Source organism: Engystomops pustulosus, chromosome 9 (assembly GCF_040894005.1).
Source record: "Engystomops pustulosus chromosome 9, aEngPut4.maternal, whole genome shotgun sequence".
Classification (NCBI taxonomy): Eukaryota; Metazoa; Chordata; class Amphibia; order Anura; family Leptodactylidae; genus Engystomops; species Engystomops pustulosus.
In genome coordinates this window covers 102,481,100-102,505,446 of record NC_092419.1, presented here as the reverse complement: position 1 = coordinate 102,505,446, position 24,347 = coordinate 102,481,100, and the positions used below count along the sequence as shown (strand labels likewise).

The 24,347-nt window shown below is 46.3% G+C and overlaps 1 protein-coding gene across 1 annotated transcript in view; it reads right to left on the bottom strand.

The window, feature by feature from the left end:
• LOC140076471 (ficolin-2-like) overlaps positions 1–23,465 on the bottom strand; it is a 47,859-nt gene extending 24,394 nt beyond the window's left edge. Inside the window, exons 1-2 of the mRNA XM_072122998.1 lie at positions 23,460–23,465; positions 23,183–23,372 (exon numbers count right to left, since the gene is read on the bottom strand). Of these exons, the coding sequence (XP_071979099.1) occupies positions 23,183–23,372; positions 23,460–23,465 (196 nt within the window). The remainder of the gene's footprint in view (positions 1–23,182; positions 23,373–23,459) is intronic.
• Between the last annotated feature and the right edge of the window lie 882 nt (positions 23,466–24,347).

The following is a 24,347-nucleotide window of genomic DNA, read 5'->3' as shown; positions in this document are numbered from 1 at the left end:
CCACCAGCTGCACTGAAAACCCGCTCGGACAAGACGCTAGCGGCAGGGCAGGCAAGAACCTCCAAGGCGTACAGCGCCAGTTCGTGCCACATGTCCAGCTTTGAAACCCAGTAGTTGTAGGGAGCTGTGTGATCATTTAGGACGATGGTATGGTCAGCTACGTACTCCCTCACCATCTTTCTGTAAAGATCAGCCCTACTCTGCCGAGACTGGGGACAGGTGACAGTGTCTTGCTGGGGTGACATAAAGCTGGCAAAAGCCTTGTAAAGCGTACCCTTGCCAGTGCTGGACAAGCTGCCTGCTCGCCTACTCTCCCTCGCTACTTGTCCCGCAGAACTACGCACTCTGCCGCTAGCGCTGTCAGAAGGGAAATACTGTTTCAGCTTGTGCACCAGGGCCTGCTGGTATTCATGCATTCTCACACTCCTTTCCTCTGCAGGGATGAGAGTGGAAAGATTTTGCTTGTACCGTGGGTCCAGGAGAGTGAACACCCAGTAATCGGTGCTGGAATAAATTCTTTGAACGCGAGGGTCACGGGATAGGCAGCCTAGCATGAAATCTGCCATATGCGCCAGAGTACCAACGCGTAAGAATTCACTCCCCTCACTGGCCTGACTGTCCATTTCCTCCTCCTCCAACTCCTCCAACTCCTTTTCTTCTGCCCATACACGCTGAACAGTGAAGGACTCAACAATGGTCCCCTCTTGTGTCTCGCCAACATTCTCCTCCTCTTCCTCCTCATCCTCCTCCACCTCCACCTCCTCCGATATGCACTGAGAAACAGACCTGAGGGTGCTTTGGCTATCAACAAGGGAATCTTCTTCCCCCGTCTCTTGTGACGAGCGCAAAGCTTCCGACTTCATGCTGATCAGAGAGTTTTTCAACAGGCCAAGCAGCGGGATGGTGAGGCTGATGATGGCGGCATCGCCACTGACCATCTGTGTTGACTCCTCAAAGTTACTCAGCACCTGACAGATATCAGACATCCACGTCCACTCCTCATTGTAGACTTGAGGAAGCTGACTGACCTGACTACCAGTTCTGGTGGAAGTTGACATCTGGCAGTCTACAATCGCTCGGCGCTGCTGGTAAACTCTGGATAACATGGTCAGTGTTGAATTCCACCTCGTGGGCACGTCGCACAACAGTCGGTGAGCGGGCAGTTGGAGGCGGCGCTGCGCTGCCCTGAGAGTGGCAGCATCTGTGCTGGACTTCCTGAAATGCGCACAGATGCGGCGCACCTTCGTGAGCAAATCAGACAGATTGGGGTATGTCTTGAGGAAACGCTGAACTATCAGATTTAACACATGGGCCAGGCATGGCACATGTGTCAGTCTGCCGAGTTGCAGAGCCGCCACCAGGTTACGGCCGTTGTCACACACAACCATGCCTGGCTTCAGGTTCAGCGGTGCCAGCCACAGATCAGTCTGCGCCGTGATGCCCTGTAATAGCTCTTGGGCGGTGTGCCTTTTATCGCCTAGGCTCAGCAGTTTGAGCACCGCCTGCTGTCGCTTAGCGACGGCACTGCTGCTGTGCCTAGAGCTACCGACTGATGGCGCCGTGCCCACGGATGGTAGTTCGGAGGAGGAGGTGGAGGAGGGGTGGGAGGAGGAGGAGGCATAGTAGGCCTGAAACACCTGGACCGAGGTAGGCCCCGCAATCCTCGGCGTCGGCAGTATATGACCAGCCGCAGGGTCAGACTCGCTCCCAGCCTCCACCAAGTTAACCCAATGTGCCGTCAGCGATATATAGTGGCCCTGCCCGGCAGCACTCGTCCACGTGTCCGTGGTCAGGTGGACCTTGTCAGAAACGGCGTTGGTCAGGGCACGGATGATGTTGTCTGACACGTGCTGGTGCAGGGCTGGGACGGCACATCGGGAAAAGCAGTGGCGGCTGGGGACCGAATACCGAGGGGCGGCCGCCGCCATGAGGTTGCGAAATGCCTCGGTCTCTACTAGCCTATAGGGCAGCATCTCCAGGCTAAGCAATCTGGAGATGTGCACATTAAGGGCTTGGGCGTGCGGGTGGGTTGCACTATATTTGCGTTTCCGCTCCAGCGTCTGGGGTATGGAGAGCTGAACGCTGGTGGATGCTGTGGAGGATCGTGGAGGCGACAATGGGGTTTTTGTGGCAGGGTCCTGGGCAGGGGGCTGACTATCAGCTGACACAGGGGAAGGAGCAGTGGTGTGCACGGCCGGAGGTGAACGGGCTTGTTGCCACTGAGTGGGGTGTTTAGCATTCATATGCCTGCGCATACTGGTGGTAGTTAAGCTAGTAGTGGTGGAACCCCTGCTGAGCCTGGTTTGGCAAATGTTGCACACCACAGTCCGTCGGTCATCCGGTGTTTCCTTAAAGAACCTCCAGACTTCTGAAGATCTAGCCCTCGCCGCAAGAGCCCTCGCCACGGGAGCTTCACTAGTTGACACATTTGGCGCTGATGCACCAGCTCTGGCCCTGCCTCTACGTCTGGCCCCACCACTGCCTCTTCCAACCTGTTCTGGTCGAGGACTCTCCTCCGTCTCAGAAGCACTGTGTTCACCCGGCCTCTCAACCCAGCTTGGGTCTGTCACCTCATCATCCTCCGATCCCTCAGTCTGCTCCCCCCTCGGACTTCCTGCCCTGACAACAACTTCCCCACTGTCTGACAACCGTGTCTCCTCATCGTCGGACACCTCTTTACACACTTCCACTACGTCAAGAAGGTCATCATCACCCACAGACTGTGACTGGTGGAAAACCTGGGCATCGGAAAATTGCTCAGCAGCAACCGGACAAGTGGTTTGTGACTGTGGGAAGGGTCCAGAAAACAGTTCCTCAGAGTATGCCGGTTCAAATGCCAAATTTTCCTGGGAGGGGGCAGACTGGGGGGGAGGAGGCTGAGGTGCAGGAGCTGGAGGAGTGGCGATTTCGGTGACATGGGTGGACTGCGTGGAAGACTGACTGGTGGACAAATTGCTCGAAGCATTGTCAGCAATCCACGACATCACCTGTTCGCACTGTTCTGGCCTCAACAGTGCTCTACCACGAGTCCCAGTAACTTCAGACATGAACCTAGGGAGTGTAGCTCTGCGGCGTTCCCCTGCTCCCTCATAAGCAGGTGGTGTCTCACCCCGGCCAGGACCACGGCCTCTGACCCCTGCAGTAGTTGGACGCCCACGTCCCCGCCCTCGTCCTCTACCCTAGCCCTCGGGTTAAACATTTTTAAAATGAGAGTTATAGCTTTAATTTTTTTTTAACTTTTTTTGTGTTTTTTTTTTCTTTTGTGTTTTTGAGTTTTTAAAACCAAACGATGCTATCCTATTGCTATGGCTATTTTCTAGCCAAGTATGAAAGCACACTACTATGCCAGATGAGATGACACTGAGTTATTAAACAAAATAAACGTAAAATAAAAAAGGACAAATGGCAGACTGTGCCTAATTGAAATCCAACCCCTACTAAATTTTCCCACTTCGGTCTTTGCAATGGATATGTGCGTCACTAAGCGCAAAACACAGCGGTCGCAAGTCTCACTACAAATTGCTCACAATTTGCTAGTAGATGCACTGCAGCAAGTACAGCCACCAGCAGATCAACCAGAAATCAAATATATAACGCTACTGTAGGCGTAAGTAAGCCGTTTGGATTCTCCTATGGCTATTTTCTAGCCAAGTATGAAAGCACACTACTATGCCAGATGAGATGACGCTGAGTTATTAAACAAAATAAACGTAAAATAAAAAAGGACAAATGGCAGACTGTGCCTAATTGAAATCCAACCCCTACTAAATTTTCCCACTTCGGTCTTTGCAATGGATATGTGCGTCACTAAGCGCAAAACACAGCGGTCGCAAGTCTCACTACAAATTGCTCACAATTGGCTAGTAGATGCACTGCAGCAAGTACAGCCACCAGCAGATCAACCAGAAATCAAATATATAACGCTACTGTAGGCGTAAGTAAGCCGTTTGGATTCTCCTATGGCTATTTTCTAGCCAAGTATGAAAGCACACTACTATGCCAGATGAGATGACGCTGAGTTATTAAACAAAATAAACGTAAAATAAAAAAGGACAAATGGCAGACTGTGCCTAATTGAAATCCAACCCCTACTAAATTTTCCCACTTCGGTCTTTGCAATGGATATGTGCGTCACTAAGCGCAAAACACAGCGGTCGCAAGTCTCACTACAAATTGCTCACAATTGGCTAGTAGATGCACTGCAGCAAGTACAGCCACCAGCAGATCAACCAGAAATCAAATATATAACGCTACTGTAGGCGTAAGTAAGCCGTTTGGATTCTCCTATGGCTATTTTCTAGCCAAGTATGAAAGCACACTACTATGCCAGATGAGATGACGCTGAGTTATTAAACAAAATAAACGTAAAATAAAAAAGGACAAATGGCAGACTGTGCCTAATTGAAATCCAACCCCTACTAAATTTTCCCACTTTGGTGTTTGAGGTGGATATGTGTGCCACTAAGAGCTAAACACAACGGTAGCAAGTCCCCCTGCTAATTCCTCACAAAATGGTACTAGATGCAAATAAAAAAAAAAAAAGTAGAACGTTATTGTAGCCCTAAGAAGGGCTGTTGGGTTCTTGGAGAATCACTCCTGCCTAACACTATTCTAATAGAACAGCCTAACGCTTTCCCTGACCAGCAGCAGCTCTCTCCCTAGCGACATCCAGACACAGAATGATCCGAGCAGCGCGGGCAGCGGCTAGTCTATCCCAGGGTCACCTGATCTGGCCAGCCAACCACTGCTATCGACGTGTAAGGGTACCACGTCATGCTGGGTGGAGTGCAGAGTCTCCTGGCTTGTGATTGGCTCTGTTTCTGGCCGCCAAAAAGCAAAACGGCGGGAGCTGCCATTTTCTCGAGCGGGCGAAGTATTCGTCCGAGCAACGAGCAGTTTCGAGTACGCTAATGCTCGAACGAGCATCAAGCTCGGACGAGCATGTTCGCTCATCTCTAGTCTTCAGCATTACCAAAAGTAATGGCCAAGAAGAGGACCATGAATGTAAAGGAGAACATCTCACCGATGATATCTGTACTTGGATCTGAAACCGATCTGCGATATCAGCATAAGCTCCGTATTTATGTGTCAGGGTTAACTCCCTATTTATCTTTTGATAAGATCTAATGGTTAGAAAAAACTGTTCAGCCGCTCTTTGACAAATACAAGAAGAATATCTATTTCCTTCTACTATTAAAGCAAATACTTATCTTTGTAACAGGAGTTGTGGTGATTTCATGCCAAACTGAATGCTCATCGTCCTGCAAGCAACCATAAAGCCATCATTGGGTCTACAATTCATTCTTAAATAATCATCAATTCCGATTCCAATAATCGCATATTCCGATATAAACAGAACAACAGTCATAGATGTGCAATGCTGCTCAAATCAAACTCTATTAATAATAATCTTTATTTATATAGCGGCATCTAATTGAGGTGTATGTTCCATGGGACTATGGGCCGCATGTATCACTTGTTTTTTCTGTTGTTTTTGCACCTATTTATACCGTTGCTCCGTTTTTGCAAATGGCAAACTAGCCTCTCAGCAAAAATAACCAGGTTTCCCCCATTTATCTTTCCAATCCAGATGTTTTGCTGCGCCTAATAATATTCATCACTTGCGACTTTTCATTCAGGCGCAAAAACAGGCTTCAGCCCGAAGATGGCGTTAACTGAGAGTTAACACTGAGCCCCTATGCAGAACAGCTCATCCCCAGCAGCAGAGCTCAGCCAGAAACTGCAGACACTAGTACAGACATTACATACACTGCAAACACTAGTACAGACATTACAGACACTGCAGAAACTAGTACAGACATTATACATACACTGCAGACACTAGTACAGACATTACAGACACTGCAGAAACTAGTACAGACATTATACATACACTGTAGACACTAGTACAGACATTACATACACTCCAGACACTAGTACATATAATACATACACTGCAGATACTAGTACACACATTACAGACACTGCCGACACTAGTACACACATTGCAGACACTGCAGACACTAGTACAGACATTACATACACTGCAAACACTAGTACAGACATTACAGACACTGCAGAAACTAGTACAGACATTATACATACACTGCAGACACTAGTACAGACATTACAGACACTGCAGAAACTAGTACAGACATTATACATACACTGTAGACACTAGTACAGACATTACATACACTCCAGACACTAGTACATATAATACATACACTGCAGATACTAGTACACACATTACAGACACTGCAGACACTAGTACACACATTGCAGACACTGCAGACACTAGTACACACATTACAGACACTGCAAACACTAGTAAAGACATTACAGACACTGCAGAAACTAGTACAGACATTATACATACACTGCAGACACTAGTACAGACATTACAGACATTGCAGAAACTAGTACAGACATTATACATACACTGCAGAAACTAGTACAGACATTATACATACACTGCAGACACTAGTACAGACATTACATACACTCCAGACACTAATACATATAATACATACACTGCAGACACTAGTACAGATATTACATACACTGCAGACACTAGTACACACTTTACAGACACTGCAGACACTAGTACACACATTAGAGACACTGAAGACACTAGTACACACTTTACAGACACTGCAGACACTAGTACACACATTAGAGACACTGAAGACACTAGTGCAGATATTACATACACTGCAGACACTAGTACACACATTACAGACACTGCAGACACTAGTACACACATTACAGACACTGCAGACACTAGTAAAGACATTAGATACACTGCAGAGACTAGTACAGACATTACAGACACTGCAGACACAAGTACAGATATTACATACACTGCAGACACTAGTACAGATAATACAAACACTGCAGACACTAGTACAGACATTACATACACTGCAGACACTAGTACAGATAATACAGACACTGCAGACACCAGTACAGACATTACATACACTGTAGACACCAGTACAGACATTACATACACTGTAGACACTAGTACAGACATTACATACACTCCAGACACTATTACAGACACTACATACACTTCAGACACTAGTACAGATATTACATACACTGCAGACACTAGTACAGATGTTACATACACTGCAGACACTAGTACAGACATTATACATACACTGCAGACACTAGTACAGACATTACATACACTCCAGACACTATTACAGACACTACATACACTTCAGACACTAGTACAGATATTACATACACTGCAGACACTAGTACAGATATTACATACACTGCAGACACTAGTACACACATTGCAGACACTGCAGACACTAGTACACACATTACAGACACTGCAGACACTAGTACAAATATTACATACACTGTCTATGGTGATGGTAGAACCTCCTCTCCTCTAGGTGAAGAGGATGCCCCCTGTCTATGGTGATGTAAAAACCACCTCTCCTCCAGGTGTAGAGGATTCCCCCTTTCTATGGTGATGGTAGAACCTTCTCACCTCTAGGTGTAGAGGATGTCCCCTGTCTATGGTGATGGTAGAACCTCTTCTCCTCTAGGTGTAGAGGATGCCCCCTGTCTATGGTGATGGTAGAACCTCCTCTCCTCTAGGTGTAGAGGATGTCCCCTGTCTATATACTACGGGGGCAGGCTAGGCTGGCTGTATACTAGAGGGTGCTGGCTTTATACTAGAGGGTGCTGGCTGGCTGTATACTACTGAGGGCTGGCTGTATACTACTGGGGGCTGTCTGGCTATATACTACTGGGGGCTCTGGCTGTATACTACTGGGAGCTGTCTGGCTATTTACTACAGGGGGCTTGCTGGCTATATACTGGAGGGGGGCTGTGACCAATGCATTTCCCACCCTCGGCCTATACTCGAGTCAATAGTTTTTCCCAGTTTTTGGTGGTAAAATTATGGGTCTCGGCTTATACTTGGGTTGCCTTATACTCGAGTATATACGGTATGGTATCCCAATAATTTGGGATTATTTTAGCTTTCCCTGGCAATATTTCTCTCAGTCTCTATTTTTGCAGCCTTTATCTGCTTTTTACAGGATTTATTTTTCTATCAATAATCCTGTAAAGCCTCATCGCTACCGATTCGTCAGGTTTCCCGAAAATTACAAGTTTGCACCGAATTGCTCCGGGTTTTTGGCGCACGCGATCGGACTGTGGCACATCGCCGCCGGCATGCATGCGACGTAAATCGTGGCCCGACGGATTTGGAAAAACTGCGGTATTTTAAAAAGAAATGTGTCGCTTGACACGTGCTTACCTGCACTCAGGATAGGATGGTGAACTCCGGCGGACTTCAGCGCAGCAGCGACACCTGGTGGACATCGGGCGCACTACCTTAGTGAATCGCTGGAAGACCCGAATCCTCGACAGAGAACGCGCCGCTGGAACACGACAGAACCGGGTAAGTAAATTAGTCCATTGTCCCAGTTTATGCCTCTAAGGTCTTCCCTTAGTTGCTGAAAATTTGCCCTCCTGAAGTCTAGAGTTGTTGGTGGTGCCGCTTGCTGAGCTGACCAGGCGCAGGAGAGAGTAATCAGCCACTGAAGCCTAAGCCCATTCCAACGCTGGTACGATAGCACTAGAGATGAGCGAACATGCTCGTCCGAGCTTGATGCTCGGTCGAGCATTAGGGTACTCGAAACTGCTCGTTACTCGGACGAATACTTCGCCCGCTCGAGAAAATGGCAGCTCCCGCCGTTTTGCTTTTTGGCGGCCAGAAACAGAGCCAATCACAAGCCAGGAGACTCTGCACTCCACCCAGCATGACGTGGTACCCTTACACGTCGATAGCAGTGGTTGGCTGGCCAGATCAGGTGACCCTGGGATAGACTAGCCGCTGCCCGCGCTGCTCGGATCATTCTGTGTCTGGATGCCGCTAGGGAGAGAGCTGCTGCTGGTCAGGGAAAGCGTTAGGCTGTTCTATTAGCTTACTGTTAGGCAGGAGTGATTCTCAAAGAACCCAACAGCCCTTCTTAGGGCTACAATAACGTTCTACTTTTTTTATTTTAATTTGCATCTATTACCATTTTGTGAGGAATTAGCAGGGGGACTTGCTACCGTTGTGTTTAGCTCTTAGTGGCATACATATCCATAGCAAAGACCGAAGTGGGAAAATTCAGTAGGGGTTGGATTTCTATTAGGCACTAACTCAGTGTCATCTCATCTGGCATAGTAGTGTGCTTCCTTTGATACTTGGCTAGAAAATAGCCATAGGAGAATACAAACAGCTTCTTGAAGCCTACAGTAGCGTTCTATATATTTGATTTCTGGTTGATCTGCTGGTGGCTGTAGTTTCTGCAGTGCATGTACTTGCCAATTCTGAGCAATTTGTAGTGAGACTTGCGACCGCTGTGTTCTGCGCTTAGTGGCGCACATATCCATAGCAAAGGCCGAAGTGGGAAAATTCAGTAGGGGTTGGATTTCTATTAGGCAATAACTCAGTGTCATCTCATCTGGCATAGTAGTGTGCTTCCTTTGATACTTGGCTAGAAAATAGCCATAGGAGAATACAAACAGCTTCTTGAAGCCTACAGTAGCGTTCTATATATTTGATTTCTGGTTGATCTGCTGGTGGCTGTAGTTTCTGCAGTGCATGTACTTGCCAATTCTGAGCAATTTGTAGTGAGACTTGCGACCGCTGTGTTCTGCGCTTAGTGGCGCACATATCCATAGCAAAGGCCGAAGTGGGAAAATTCAGTAGGGGTTGGATTTCTATTAGGCACTAACTCAGTGTCATCTCATCTGGCATAGTAGTGTGCTTCCTTTGATACTTGGCTAGAAAATAGCCATAGGAGAATACAAATAGCTTCTTGAAGCCTACAGTAGCGTTCTATATATTTGATTTCTGGTTGATCTGCTGGTGGCTGTAGTTTCTGCAGTGCATGTACTTGCCAATTCTGAGCAATTTGTAGTGAGACTTGCGACCGCTGTGTTCTGCGCTTAGTGGCGCACATATCCATAGCAAAGGCCGAAGTGGCAAAATTCAGTAGGGGTTGGATTTCTATTAGGCAATAACTCAGTGTCATCTCATCTGGCATAGTAGTGTGCTTCCTTTGATACTTGGCTAGAAAATAGCCATAGGAGAATACAAACAGCTTCTTGAAGCCTACAGTAGCGTTCTATATATTTGATTTCTGGTTGATCTGCTGGTGGCTGTAGTTTCTGCAGTGCATGTACTTGCCAATTCTGAGCAATTTGTAGTGAGACTTGCGACCGCTGTGTTCTGCGCTTAGTGGCGCACATATCCATAGCAAAGGCCGAAGTTGGAAAATTCAGTAGGGGTTGGATTTCTATTAGGCAATAACTCAGTGTCATCTCATCTGGCATAGTAGTGTGCTTCCTTTGATACTTGGCTAGAAAATAGCCATAGGAGAATACAAACAGCTTCTTGAAGCCTACAGTAGCGTTCTATATATTTGATTTCTGGTTGATCTGCTGGTGGCTGTAGTTTCTGCAGTGCATGTACTTGCCAATTCTGAGCAATTTGTAGTGAGACTTGCGACCGCTGTGTTCTGCGCTTAGTGGCGCACATATCCATAGCAAAGGCCGAAGTGGCAAAATTCAGTAGGGGTTGGATTTCTATTAGGCAATAACTCAGTGTCATCTCATCTGGCATAGTAGTGTGCTTCCTTTGATACTTGGCTAGAAAATAGCCATAGGAGAATACAAACAGCTTCTTGAAGCCTACAGTAGCGTTCTATATATTTGATTTCTGGTTGATCTGCTGGTGGCTGTAGTTTCTGCAGTGCATGTACTTGCCAATTCTGAGCAATTTGTAGTGAGACTTGCGACCGCTGTGTTCTGCGCTTAGTGGCGCACATATCCATAGCAAAGGCCGAAGTGGGAAAATTCAGTAGGGGTTGGATTTCTATTAGGCAATAACTCAGTGTCATCTCATCTGGCATAGTAGTGTGCTTCCTTTGATACTTGGCTAGAAAATAGCCATAGGAGAATACAAACAGCTTCTTGAAGCCTACAGTAGCGTTCTATATATTTGATTTCTGGTTGATCTGCTGGTGGCTGTAGTTTCTGCAGTGCATGTACTTGCCAATTCTGAGCAATTTGTAGTGAGACTTGCGACCGCTGTGTTCTGCGCTTAGTGGCGCACATATCCATAGCAAAGGCCGAAGTGGGATAATTCAGTAGGGGTTGGATTTCTATTAGGCAATAACTCAGTGTCATCTCATCTGGCATAGTAGTGTGCTTCCTTTGATACTTGGCTAGAAAATAGCCATAGGAGAATACAAACAGCTTCTTGAAGCCTACAGTAGCGTTCTATATATTTGATTTCTGGTTGATCTGCTGGTGGCTGTAGTTTCTGCAGTGCATGTACTTGCCAATTCTGAGCAATTTGTAGTGAGACTTGCGACCGCTGTGTTCTGCGCTTAGTGGCGCACATATCCATAGCAAAGGCCGAAGTGGGAAAATTCAGTAGGGGTTGGATTTCTATTAGGCAATAACTCAGTGTCATCTCATCTGGCATAGTAGTGTGCTTCCTTTGATACTTGGCTAGAAAATAGCCATAGGAGAATACAAACAGCTTCTTGAAGCCTACAGTAGCGTTCTATATATTTGATTTCTGGTTGATCTGCTGGTGGCTGTAGTTTCTGCAGTGCATGTACTTGCCAATTCTGAGCAATTTGTAGTGAGACTTGCGACCGCTGTGTTCTGCGCTTAGTGGCGCACATATCCATAGCAAAGGCCGAAGTGGGAAAATTCAGTAGGGGTTGGATTTCTATTAGGCAATAACTCAGTGTCATCTCATCTGGCATAGTAGTGTGCTTCCTTTGATACTTGGCTAGAAAATAGCCATAGGAGAATACAAACAGCTTCTTGAAGCCTACAGTAGCGTTCTATATATTTGATTTCTGGTTGATCTGCTGGTGGCTGTAGTTTCTGCAGTGCATGTACTTGCCAATTCTGAGCAATTTGTAGTGAGACTTGCGACCGCTGTGTTCTGCGCTTAGTGGCGCACATATCCATAGCAAAGGCCGAAGTGGGAAAATTCAGTAGGGGTTGGATTTCTATTAGGCAATAACTCAGTGTCATCTCATCTGGCATAGTAGTGTGCTTCCTTTGATACTTGGCTAGAAAATAGCCATAGGAGAATACAAACAGCTTCTTGAAGCCTACAGTAGCGTTCTATATATTTGATTTCTGGTTGATCTGCTGGTGGCTGTAGTTTCTGCAGTGCATGTACTTGCCAATTCTGAGCAATTTGTAGTGAGACTTGCGACCGCTGTGTTCTGCGCTTAGTGGCGCACATATCCATAGCAAAGGCCGAAGTGGGATAATTCAGTAGGGGTTGGATTTCTATTAGGCAATAACTCAGTGTCATCTCATCTGGCATAGTAGTGTGCTTCCTTTGATACTTGGCTAGAAAATAGCCATAGGAGAATACAAACAGCTTCTTGAAGCCTACAGTAGCGTTCTATATATTTGATTTCTGGTTGATCTGCTGGTGGCTGTAGTTTCTGCAGTGCATGTACTTGCCAATTCTGAGCAATTTGTAGTGAGACTTGCGACCGCTGTGTTCTGCGCTTAGTGGCGCACATATCCATAGCAAAGGCCGAAGTGGGAAAATTCAGTAGGGGTTGGATTTCTATTAGGCAATAACTCAGTGTCATCTCATCTGGCATAGTAGTGTGCTTCCTTTGATACTTGGCTAGAAAATAGCCATAGGAGAATACAAACAGCTTCTTGAAGCCTACAGTAGCGTTCTATATATTTGATTTCTGGTTGATCTGCTGGTGGCTGTAGTTTCTGCAGTGCATGTACTTGCCAATTCTGAGCAATTTGTAGTGAGACTTGCGACCGCTGTGTTCTGCGCTTAGTGGCGCACATATCCATAGCAAAGGCCGAAGTGGCAAAATTCAGTAGGGGTTGGATTTCTATTAGGCACTAACTCAGTGTCATCTCATCTGGCATAGTAGTGTGCTTCCTTTGATACTTGGCTAGAAAATAGCCATAGCAATAGGATAGGATTGTTTGGTTTTAAAAACTCAAAAAAAAACAAAAAACACAAAAAAAAAAAAAAACACAAAAAAACACAAAAAAAAACAAAAAGAAGTAAAAAAAAAAAAAAAGTTATAACTCTCATTTTAAAAATGTTTAACCCGAGGGCTAGGGGTAGAGGACGAGGGCGGGGACGTGGGCGTCCAACTACTGCAGGGGTCAGAGGCCGTGGTCCTGGGCGGGGTGAGACACCACCTGCTGATGAGGGAGCAGGGGAACGCCGCAGAGCTACACTCCCTAGGTTCATGTCTGAAGTTACTGGGACTCGTGGTAGAGCACTGTTGAGGCCAGAACAGTGCGAACAGGTGATGTCGTGGATTGCTGACAATGCTTCGAGCAATTTGTCCACCACCAGTCAGTCTTCCACGCAGTCCACCCATGTCACCGAAATCCCCACTCCTCCAGCTCCTGCACCTCAGCCTCCTCCCCCCCAGTCTGCCCCCTCCCAGGAAAATTTGCCATTTGAACCGGCATACTCTGAGGAACTGTTTTCTGGACCCTTCCCACAGTCACAAACCACTTGTCCGGTTGCTGCTGAGCAATTTTCCGATGCCCAGGTTTTCCACCAGTCACAGTCTGTGGGTGATGATGACCTTCTTGACGTAGTGGAAGTGTGTAAAGAGGTGTCTGACGATGAGGAGACACGGTTGTCAGACAGTGGGGAAGTTGTTGTCAGGGCAGGAAGTCCGAGGGGGGAGCAGACTGAGGGATCGGAGGATGATGAGGTGACAGACCCAAGCTGGGTTGAGAGGCCGGGTGAACACAGTGCTTCTGAGACGGAGGAGAGTCCTCGACCTGAACAGGTTGGAAGAGGCAGTGGTGGGGCCAGACGGAGAGGCAGGGCCAGAGCTGGTGCATCAGCGCCACTGTCAACTAGTGAAGCTCCCGTGGTGAGGGCTCTTGCGGCGAGGGCTAGATCTTCAGAAGTGTGGAGGTTCTTTAAGGAAACACCGGATGACCGACGGACTGTGGTGTGCAACATTTGCCAAACCAGGCTCAGCAGGGGTTCCACCACTACTAGCTTAACTACCACCAGTATGCGCAGGCATATGAATGCTAAGCACCCCACTCAGTGGCAACAAGCCCGTTCACCTCCGGCCGTGCACACCACTGCTCCTTCCCCTGTGTCAGCTGCTAGTCAGCCCCCTGCCCAGGACCCTGCCACAAAAACCCCATCGTCGCCTCCACGATCCTCCACAGCATCCACCAGCGTTCAGCTCTCCATACCCCAGACGCTGGAGCGGAAACGCAAATATAGTGCAACCCACCCGCACGCCCAAGCCCTTAATGTGCACATCTCCAGATTGCTTAGCCTGGAGATGCTGCCCTATAGGCTAGTAGAGACCGAGGCCTTTCGCAACCTCATGGCGGCGGCCGCCCCTCGGTATTCGGTCCCCAGCCAACACTACTTTTCCCGATGTGCCGTCCCAGCCCTGCACCAGCACGTGTCAGACAACATCATCCGTGCCCTGACCAACGCCGTTTCTGACAAGGTCCACCTGACCACGGACACGTGGACGAGTGCTGCCGGGCAGGGCCACTATATATCGCTGACGGCACATTGGGTTAACTTGGTGGAGGCTGGGACCGAGTCTGACCGAGTCTGACCCTGGGGCTGCTCATATACTGCCGACGCCGAGGATTGCGGGGCCTACCTCGGTCCAGGTGTTTCAGGCCTACTATGCCTCCTCCTCCTCCCACCCCTCCTCCACCTCCTCCTCCGAACTACCATCCGTGGGCACGGCGCCATCAGTCGGTAGCTCTAGGCACAGCAGCAGTGCCGTCGCTAAGCGACAGCAGGCGGTGCTCAAACTGCTGAGCCTAGGCGACAAAAGGCACACCGCCCAAGAGCTATTACAGGGCATCACGGCGCAGACTGATCTGTGGCTGGCACCGCTGAACCTCAAGCCGGGAATGGTTGTGTGTGACAACGGCCGTAACCTGGTGGCGGCTCTGCAACTCGGCAGACTGACACATGTGCCATGCCTGGCCCATGTGTTAAATCTGAGCGATTGTAGACTGCCAGATGTCAACTTCCACCAGAACTGGTAGTCAGGTCAGTCAGCTTCCTCAAGTCTACAATGAGGAGTGGACGTGGATGTCTGATATCTGTCAGGTGCTGAGTAACTTTGAGGAGTCAACACAGATGGTCAGTGGCGATGCCGCCATCATCAGCCTCACCATCCCGCTGCTTGGCCTGTTGAAAAACTCTCTGGTGAGCATGAAGTCGGAAGCTTTGCGCTCGTCACAAGAGACGGGGGAAGAATATTCCCTTGTTGATAGCCAAAGCACCCTGAGGTCTGTTTCTCAGCGCATATCGGAGGAGGTGGAGGTGGAGGAGGATGAGGAGGAAGAGGAGGAGAATGTTGGCGAGACACAAGAGGGGACCATTGTTGAGTCCTTCACTGTTCAGCGTGTATGGGCAGAAGAAGAGGAGTTGGAGGAGTTGGAGGAGGAGGAAATGGACAGTCAGGCCAGTGAGGGGAGTGAATTCTTACGCGTTGGTACTCTGGCGCATATGGCAGATTTCATGCTAGGCTGCCTATCCCGTGACCCTCGCGTTCAAAGAATTTATTCCAGCACCGATTACTGGGTGTTCACTCTCCTGGACCCACGGTACAAGCAAAATCTTTCCACTCTCATCCCTGCAGAGGAAAGGAGTGTGAGAATGCATGAATACCAGCAGGCCCTGGTGCACAAGCTGAAACAGTATTTCCCTTCTGACAGCGCTAGCGGCAGAGTGCGTAGTTCTGCGGGACAAGTAGCGAGGGAGAGTAGGCGAGCAGGCAGCTTGTCCAGCACTGGCAAGGGTACGCTTTACAAGGCTTTTGCCAGCTTTATGTCACCCCAGCAAGACACTGTCACCTGTCCCCAGTCTCGGCAGAGTAGGGCTGATCTTTACAGAAAGATGGTGAGGGAGTACGTAGCTGACCATACCATCGTCCTAAATGATCACACAGCTCCCTACAACTACTGGGTTTCAAAGCTGGACATGTGGCACGAACTGGCGCTGTACGCCTTGGAGGTTCTTGCCTGCCCTGCCGCTAGCGTCTTGTCCGAGCGGGTTTTCAGTGCAGCTGGTGGCATCATCACCGATAAGCGTACACGCCTGTCGACTGACAGCGCTGACAGGCTGACGCTTATTAAAATGAATAAAGGCTGGATTTCTCAGAATTTCCAATCTCCACCAGGTGAAGGAAGCTCAACCTGAATAATTGATCCACTCCTCCTCCTCCTCCTCATTTTCCTCCTTCTCCTCCTCTTTGTACAGTAAAGCAGAGGAAAATGGCTATTTTTTGACAGGGCCCACTGGCTCTTGCTATAGTACTTCATGCATTTAATTTTTCTGGAGGGCCACCTACCCGGTCCTCTGTTTGAAACAATTTTTGTGAGTGCCACATACAGGCACTCAATCTATTCCATTTTTCTGGAGGGCCACCTACCCGGTCCTCTGTTTTAAAAAATTTTTGGGACTGCCACATACAGGCACTCAATCTATTCCATTTTACTGGAGGGCCACCTACCTGCTCCTCTGGTTTGAAACATTTTTGGGACTGCCACATACAGGCACTCAATCTATTCCATTTTACTGCAGGGCCACCTACCTGCTCCTCTGGTTTGAACAATTTTTGGGACTGCCACATACAGGCACTCAATCTATTCCATTTTACTGGAGGGCCACCTACCTGCTCCTCTGGTTTGAAACATTTTTGGGACTGCCACATACAGGCACTCAATCTATTCCATTTTACTGCAGGGCCACCTACCTGCTCCTCTGGTTTGAAGAATTTTTGGGACTGCCACATACAGGCACTCAATCTATTCCATTTTACTGGAGGGCCACCTACCTGCTCCTCTGGTTTGAAGAATTTTTGGGACTGCCACATACAGGCACTCAATCTATTCCATTTTACTGGAGGGCCACCTACCTGCTCCTCTGGTTTGAAACATTTTTGGGACTGCCACATACAGGCACTCAATCTATTCCATTTTACTGGAGGGCCACCTACCTGCTCCTCTGGTTTGAAAAATGTTTGGGACTGCCACATACAGGCACTATCCAAATTAAATTGTCTCCATAGCAGCCTCCACACGTTGTCTCCATTGCTACCTCCAAAAGTCGTCCATATAGCTGCCTCCATACATCGTCCCTTTATCAAACGAGGTGTGTCAGGCAGAAATTTGGGTTGTTTTCATGGATTCCACATCAAAGTTGTTAACTTTGTCGCCACCCTGCTGTGTTATCCACAAAATATACTTGCAAACTTTTACCATTTAGGGATATTATTTCAGCGCTTCTTGCGCATCTGTTTACATTCCCCTCACCCGGCATATCCTAAACTTATAAGAACGCTACTACACTTGATCTTATACAAAAGGTTCTTAGAAGTGCTGTTTGGGGAGTAGCCTAGAGACAGGGGCTTGGATTGGCGAAAGCTCGCCTGGCAGCGGAGCGCCAGCTCCATGCGCATCATGCGCTTCTTGCGCATCTGTTTACATTCCCCTCACCCGCCATATCCCAAACTTATAAGAACGCTACTACACTTAACTTGGTGCAGGCTGGGACCGAGTCTGACCCTGGGGCTGCTCATATACTGGCGACGCAGAGAATTGCGGGGCCTACCTCGGTCCAGGTCTCAAAGGCCTACTATACCTCCTCCCACCCCTCCTCCACCTCCTCCTCCTCCGAATTACCATCCGTGGGCATGGCGCCATCAGTCGGTAGCTCTAGGCACAGCAGCAGTGCCGTCGCTAAGCGACAGCAGGCGGTGCTGAAACTGCTGAGCCTAGGCGATAAAAGGCACACCGCCCAAGAGCTATTACAGGGCATTCCACATCAAAGTTGTTAACTTTGTCGCCACCCTGCTGTGTAATCCACAAAATATACTGGCAAACTTTTACCATTTAGGGATATTATTTCAGCGCTTCTTGCGCATCTGTTTACATTCCCCTCACCCGGCATATCCTAAACTTATAAGAACGCTACTACACTTGATCTTATACAAAAGGTTCTTAGAAGTGCTGTTTGGGGAGTAGCCTAGAAACAGGGGCTTGGATTGGCGAAAGCTCGCCTGGCTGCAGAGCGCCAGCTCCATCACAAGATCCAACTAACATAGTTGCAGCACCTTTAATCTACTACTAGTTCACTGCCTCCATAATAATAATAATCTTTATTTATATAGCGTCATCATATTCTGCAGCGCTTTACAAATCATAGGAAACAAATACAAATGTAATGTAACAGAGCACAACATTTGTATGGAACAACAGGAGTGAGGTCCCTGCTCGCCAGAGCTTACGGTTTATGAAGATGATGGGGTAACACGAGGTAAAAGAATATTTAATGGTCAAGCCATTCTTCTTAGGGAATAGAACAAAATATAATAAATGGAATTGCTGTCGCTTGAAACACTCAGCCGTCATCTTATATACCAGGTCCAGGGTGAATGGGACTGCAGAGAAGTCTGGTGCCTGTTGGTTGCTGGATAACAGATGGGAGGACGACACAGGACGGGTTAGTAGAAGAGTTAAAACTTCATGCAGTTAATGAGTGTTATAGGCTTGCCTAAAGAAATGGGTTTTAAGAGCACGTTTGAAACTTTGGAGGTTAGGTATTAGTCTGATAGTCCGGGGCAGAGCATTCCATAGAATTGGTGCAGCTCTAGAGAAGTCTTGGAGACGCGAGTGGGAGGTCCGCACTAGGGTAGAGGTTAATCTAAGATCACTGGCGGATCTAAGAGCACGGGTTGGGCGATAGACTGAGATAAGAGAGGAGAGGTAGGGGGGTGCAGCATTATACAGAGCTTTATGGATGAGGGTTATTATTATTTTAAACTATTCGAAAGGAGACTGGCAGCAAGTGCAGCGACTGGCATGAACTGTAAGCATACATGGTCCCCTTATCAAACGAGCTGTGTCAGGCAGAATTTGGGGTTGTTTTCATGGCTTCCATGTTAACTTTGTCGCCACCCTGCTGTGTAATCCACAAAATATACTGGCAAACTTTTATCATGTAGCGATATTATTTGAGCGCTTCTTGCTCACCTCCTTTGGTTCCTCTCTGCCACCCATTGGTTTGAAGCCTGAGTCCATTTAGGGTATGTCGCCATGCCACTCTCTAGCCTGCCGCTGCTGCCGCTGCCTCTGCATGCCGTCCCCTATAGTGTCAGGGTCAATTATTGGATGTTTTAGATGCTATCTAGCTTCATTCTGTCACTCTGTCATGGCCATGCTGTTGCCCATAATTTTGGCATAATGGTGCGATTAGGCAGCCTCAGAGGCATCCATGCATGCTGCCCCTGCTGTTTCCTGTCCATTTCCGTGGTGTTTCCATCCTTTTCTGAGGTTCCCAGGTGTTTGGCCAAGCTTCCCTGTGCAGAGCCTTGGTCCCCTTGAAAAATGCTCGAGTCTCCCATTGACTTCAATGGGGTTCGTTATTCGAGACGAGCACTCGAGCATCGGGAAAAGTTCGTCTCGAATAACGAGTACCCGAGCATTTTAGTGTTCGCTCATCTCTAGATAGCACCTTTATATGCAAGGGGCAAGAATAGACTGTGCTTGTGCCAGAAAAACATGCTTCACATAAACAAGATCGAGCTCGTCGGATGGACCAGGGGGATGGTGTCTGCATGACTTCTCTGAATGAGTAACAAGCAAAGCTGCAAGGAGAAGGGGGACAAAAGAGGCCACAGCAACGGTTTGAGAACAAATTGGTGCAAACCAAAACTACTGCACTCAGGGGTGTAACTTGAGGGGGTGCAGAGGGTGCGGTCGTAATTGGGCCCAAGATGTTTAGGGGGCCCATAAGGTGTCACTTTCCCATATGAGAAGACTATTACTATATACCATACATTATAGTCGGGGGCCTGGCACAGACTTTGCTCTGGGTCCCATCAGCTTCTAGTTACACCACTGACTGCACTACTAATACCAGTACTGACTTCTGGGGTCTGCTATGTACAAGTACTAGGGTATCAGTGTAGACTAAAACCACACACTACAGATACCACTAACCTGTCATAACCTGGACACACTCCATTACTGACTTATATAATCAACATTGGCATAATACATAAGTACCTAGTGCAGTGGTGGCGAACCTATGGCACTAGTGCCAGAGGCGGCACTCGGAGCCCTCTCTGTGGGCACCCAGGTCATCACCCCAGAATGAAGATCACCAGACAGGACTCAAAGAATCTTCCTGGAGAATATTCCTACAATATTAGACGAATTTGCCCTCCTCCTTTCAACTGTGTTGGTGTCCTTAGGAGGCTGAACGATTGAAAATTGTCAAAGAAAAAGGAGAAATAAATTACTGCTTAAATTGCTGTGCTGGCTTTTTGGAATAAATAAGTGGCTTTTGGTTGAAGTTTGGGCACTCCGGCTCTAAAAGGTTCGCCATCACTGACCTAGTGTAAGAGTATAAGTACATATCCGCCTATTGTGGGTAAATACTGAAGAAATACATCAGCCATTGTGTATATACCACGGAAGAGACGTCTGATCTGCATTAACAAATACTGAGGAAATACATCAGCCATTGTGTATATACCATGGAAGAGACGCCTGATCTGCATTAACAAATACTGAGGAAATACATCAGCCATTGGGTATATACCAGGGAAGAGACGTCTGATCTGCATTAACAAATACTGAGGAAATACATCAGCCATTGGGGGATATTTATCATAGTTTTTGATGATCATATTTGTTGTTTTGGAAGTCGCACCGGGTCTTTGTGTTAGTTTTTGCGTTTTTTTGGTCACAATTTGTCGCATTTTATTTTTTCTCGCGACGTGAACATAGAACAATGGTTTAGCCGATACATGTAACTGTCGTAGTGTGCAACACCGTGCAACGATAAAATTACAAATTGTGCATTATTTAAAAAACCGCAAAAATGGCGCAATCTTACTCCAGTACCTTGCTGTCTGGAGTTTTTCGTTACAGACGGTTGTCCGGACACAGACAACCATAATGATGAATTTGTGTTGTTGGATTCTGAATCGCGAAATCGTAAATGTGACCTTTGTAATGACATAGGATCAGTTCTTTGTGCAGCAGCCCAGCTGTGTTTTGCAACCCCTTAACATGGAAGCCACTTTTCACCTTCCTTTTCTAATCTGCCCTGTGTCACTTGAATTACTTATAACTTCGTAACATTTGTACATATCACATAGATTTTACATTTTGTTTTGCCTGACACTTACTACTTCATGTTATTTGCACATTTATGTTGTTATGTTTTGAATTTTTTTAACTGTATAAAATTTCTTCATCAAATGTGTTACAAGTCTATATTTTTCAATTTGCAAATGTTATACTTTTCCCATACATAGTCATAACATCAAAAAAACATGATCACCAACATTTCCCGGATGTCTTGATTCGGTCTACATGTTTTTGTATGCATTCTGTTCTTTTTTGAAGAAGTTATTTGTATTTCAGCATTATGTGCGTATTTAATACAAAAATCACTAAAAAATTTAATGATGGTTTGGCGGAAATAACTCATATTTCCAGTTACTTTAACTGGAACAACAAATCAAATGCACAAAAATTTTTACATTATATATAATATGTATAACTTTGCACACATTAGTCAACCCATTGTTTTAGAGGGGATTCAAAATAATCAGATGACATTTTTAAATGTACATATTTTTTGGGCTTTATTTGATTTTAGAAATCTCAACATTCTCAGTGGCTAAAATACTTTAATGACCCACAAAGTTTGATCCACAATCTCTCAATATTCGAAAATTATATGTGGTGTTAACAGCTGTACGGGCACACGCCGGTCCATTGAAGTGAAGCTGCGCTATTCTGAGCATTTTATGCATTTGACCCTTTTAGTGTCTTTTTTTTATTTTAATTTTTCCGCCTTGGTGATCCAATTGTGTAATTGACGCATCTTTAGAAGATGTCAATTAACCTGACAAAACAACAGTACGTTACGAAAAAAATAAAGCCTACGAGTAATATTTGGCAAGCTAAACTTTTATTTTAATTTGTAAAATAAAACAAATGTAATGTTTATTATTCTACAATTTGTAAACATAACCCAAAGAGTAGCATTTTTTGAAGTACAGTTTAGATGCTCCTTTTTTTTGGACCACGGCTAGTTTAACTTCAAAAATGACATACTGATGTGCACCCCATGCATTTATACATTTTGACATAATAGCTTGTTATAGTCGTTTTTCCATTAAGTTATGCTTTAAAGAATCTGCAAAATACCCTCATGGGCTACAGAATACATTTACACCTATGGAGGCTTGAGCCCCTCAGGCTAATTTGCATAATTTTACATCTGAAAACACAAAAACAAAACAAAAAAATGGTCACACAACAGAATGCCATTTTGCAGGGATTTCAAGCATGGTTCCTGGTGGAAGATGTCCTTTAAATGATACAAAAAGCCTCAGAAAAAAAAAAAAAAAAAAAAATTTACAAGTTTTCATGTAGAAAATGATCATTATGTTGAAATGAGTCGTAATTTCTTCTTATAATTTTTACAAATAAAAAATTACATAAAAAGGACATGAAAAACAAATTTAAGCTGCTGTGTGGCTATTAAAGGGCATCATTTATCTCAAAATAACATTTAAAGTTTAAGGCATTCAAGGGAACAAACACATTTTTTATGCTACATCACATCCCAATTGAATAGTTTTACGCAACATGTCAACAAAGGGTTATTATATCTGTGGGCAGGACGCTATAGACAAAGTCCTGTATATGCAAGTCGTAACATATTACAATGTCTGTGTTATCTGTTTGGTGATATGAAGTATTACAAACATTACTTGTCTCCCTGCAAAATGGAGAGTAGATTTCCTTCCAGCACAATGACCTGTGTCCTCAAAGTGTCATCTCACTATGAGGAGATGATGTGTCAGGAGAACGTCGAAAATAGTAGATAATGGAAGCGGACAATCACTGGCCGGGAGGCTGGCAAAGTTTATCTGACTTTTTTAAGAAATTTAAAAAATCAAAATTAATCTTTTAGAAAAATGGCAAATACAGTACATAGTCTATAACATCCTGCACACAGATACACTTGTACCTGTGTCAAAATTGGGTACTTCGACCCTAGTTTTTTTTTTTTTTTTTTTTTAAACTTGGATTTCTTTACGAACTGCTTTCACCTCATGAAATAATAAATCAATTTTGCCCTCAATGCGCTCCATCACTTCAGTGTTTTTTTCAATACTGTCGACTTGATTGATATTATTGTTGGTCGTCTCCTCTATTGGTCCATTGTTTTCATCAAGTATTGGAGTTAAATGTGAGGTAAATATGTGGCTTGGGTCCTCTTCATTTATCTACAAATATCGAAAGATAAGTGACCATTACAAGCCTGGTAATTCCTTGCATTAATGTCTGCATTGTCCTCTTTGTCAAATAATTACCATCATGTTTTCTGTTGTGTGATTCGTGTTCTGTTGATCTTCTGTATTTGTCTGGTCTGCTTGCTGCTGGTTTTCTGTGTGTTGAAAATATTATTTGGACAAAATCTGATTAAAAATTAATAATTACGGGGCGTGGCCTAGCAGCGGATGTAAGCGGCTGTGTGATAGCCGAGCTCCGCCACCGGAATCCTGAATAGCACGTAGCTGCCACCGGGTTCGGCTGAAAAATAGCCACCACGGAGCGGGAGAGACAGCAGCACCGGCGGGTGTCCTCCAGAGCCGCAATGACGGGGTCAAAGCGGCAGAAAACGGCCGAGAAGCAGGGGGAGAGGATGAGCCAAGATGGCGCCCGCCAGCAGGCAGGATCGCGTGCGCAGAAGTCTCTGCGACCGGACACTGCAGCCAAGCTGAGTGGCTATGCACGCATGGCCCCAGGGTCGAGTGACACATCCCTGTCCCAACTGACACAGTCTGGAAGCTCCCCGGGGTCCAGGTATGCTGTACTGTCAGACCTGCAATCCGAAGGTGAGGAGGAGATGGCAGGGGAAGAAGCCAGGGAGAGCAGACAGCAAGGGCATAGCCAAGATTTAGAAGAAGAGGAGGCTGAACCCACATTGACTGATGTTATGAGAGCTATGCAGCATAATACCTCTGCACTACTGCAGTTAACTGGTCAAGTGGGTAGTTTGAAAGAAGAAATATTGCTTGTGCGCAATGATATGCATAAAATGGCTGAGAGAACAACGGCGGTGGAGAATAGAGTACAAGAAATAGAGGAAGCGCTTCCGCCCGTGCGCAATGCAATACGCGAACAATCACAAGCTGTGCTAGCTCTGCAAGCAAAAACGGATGACCTTGAGAACAGGTTGCGCAGAAATAACATTAGAT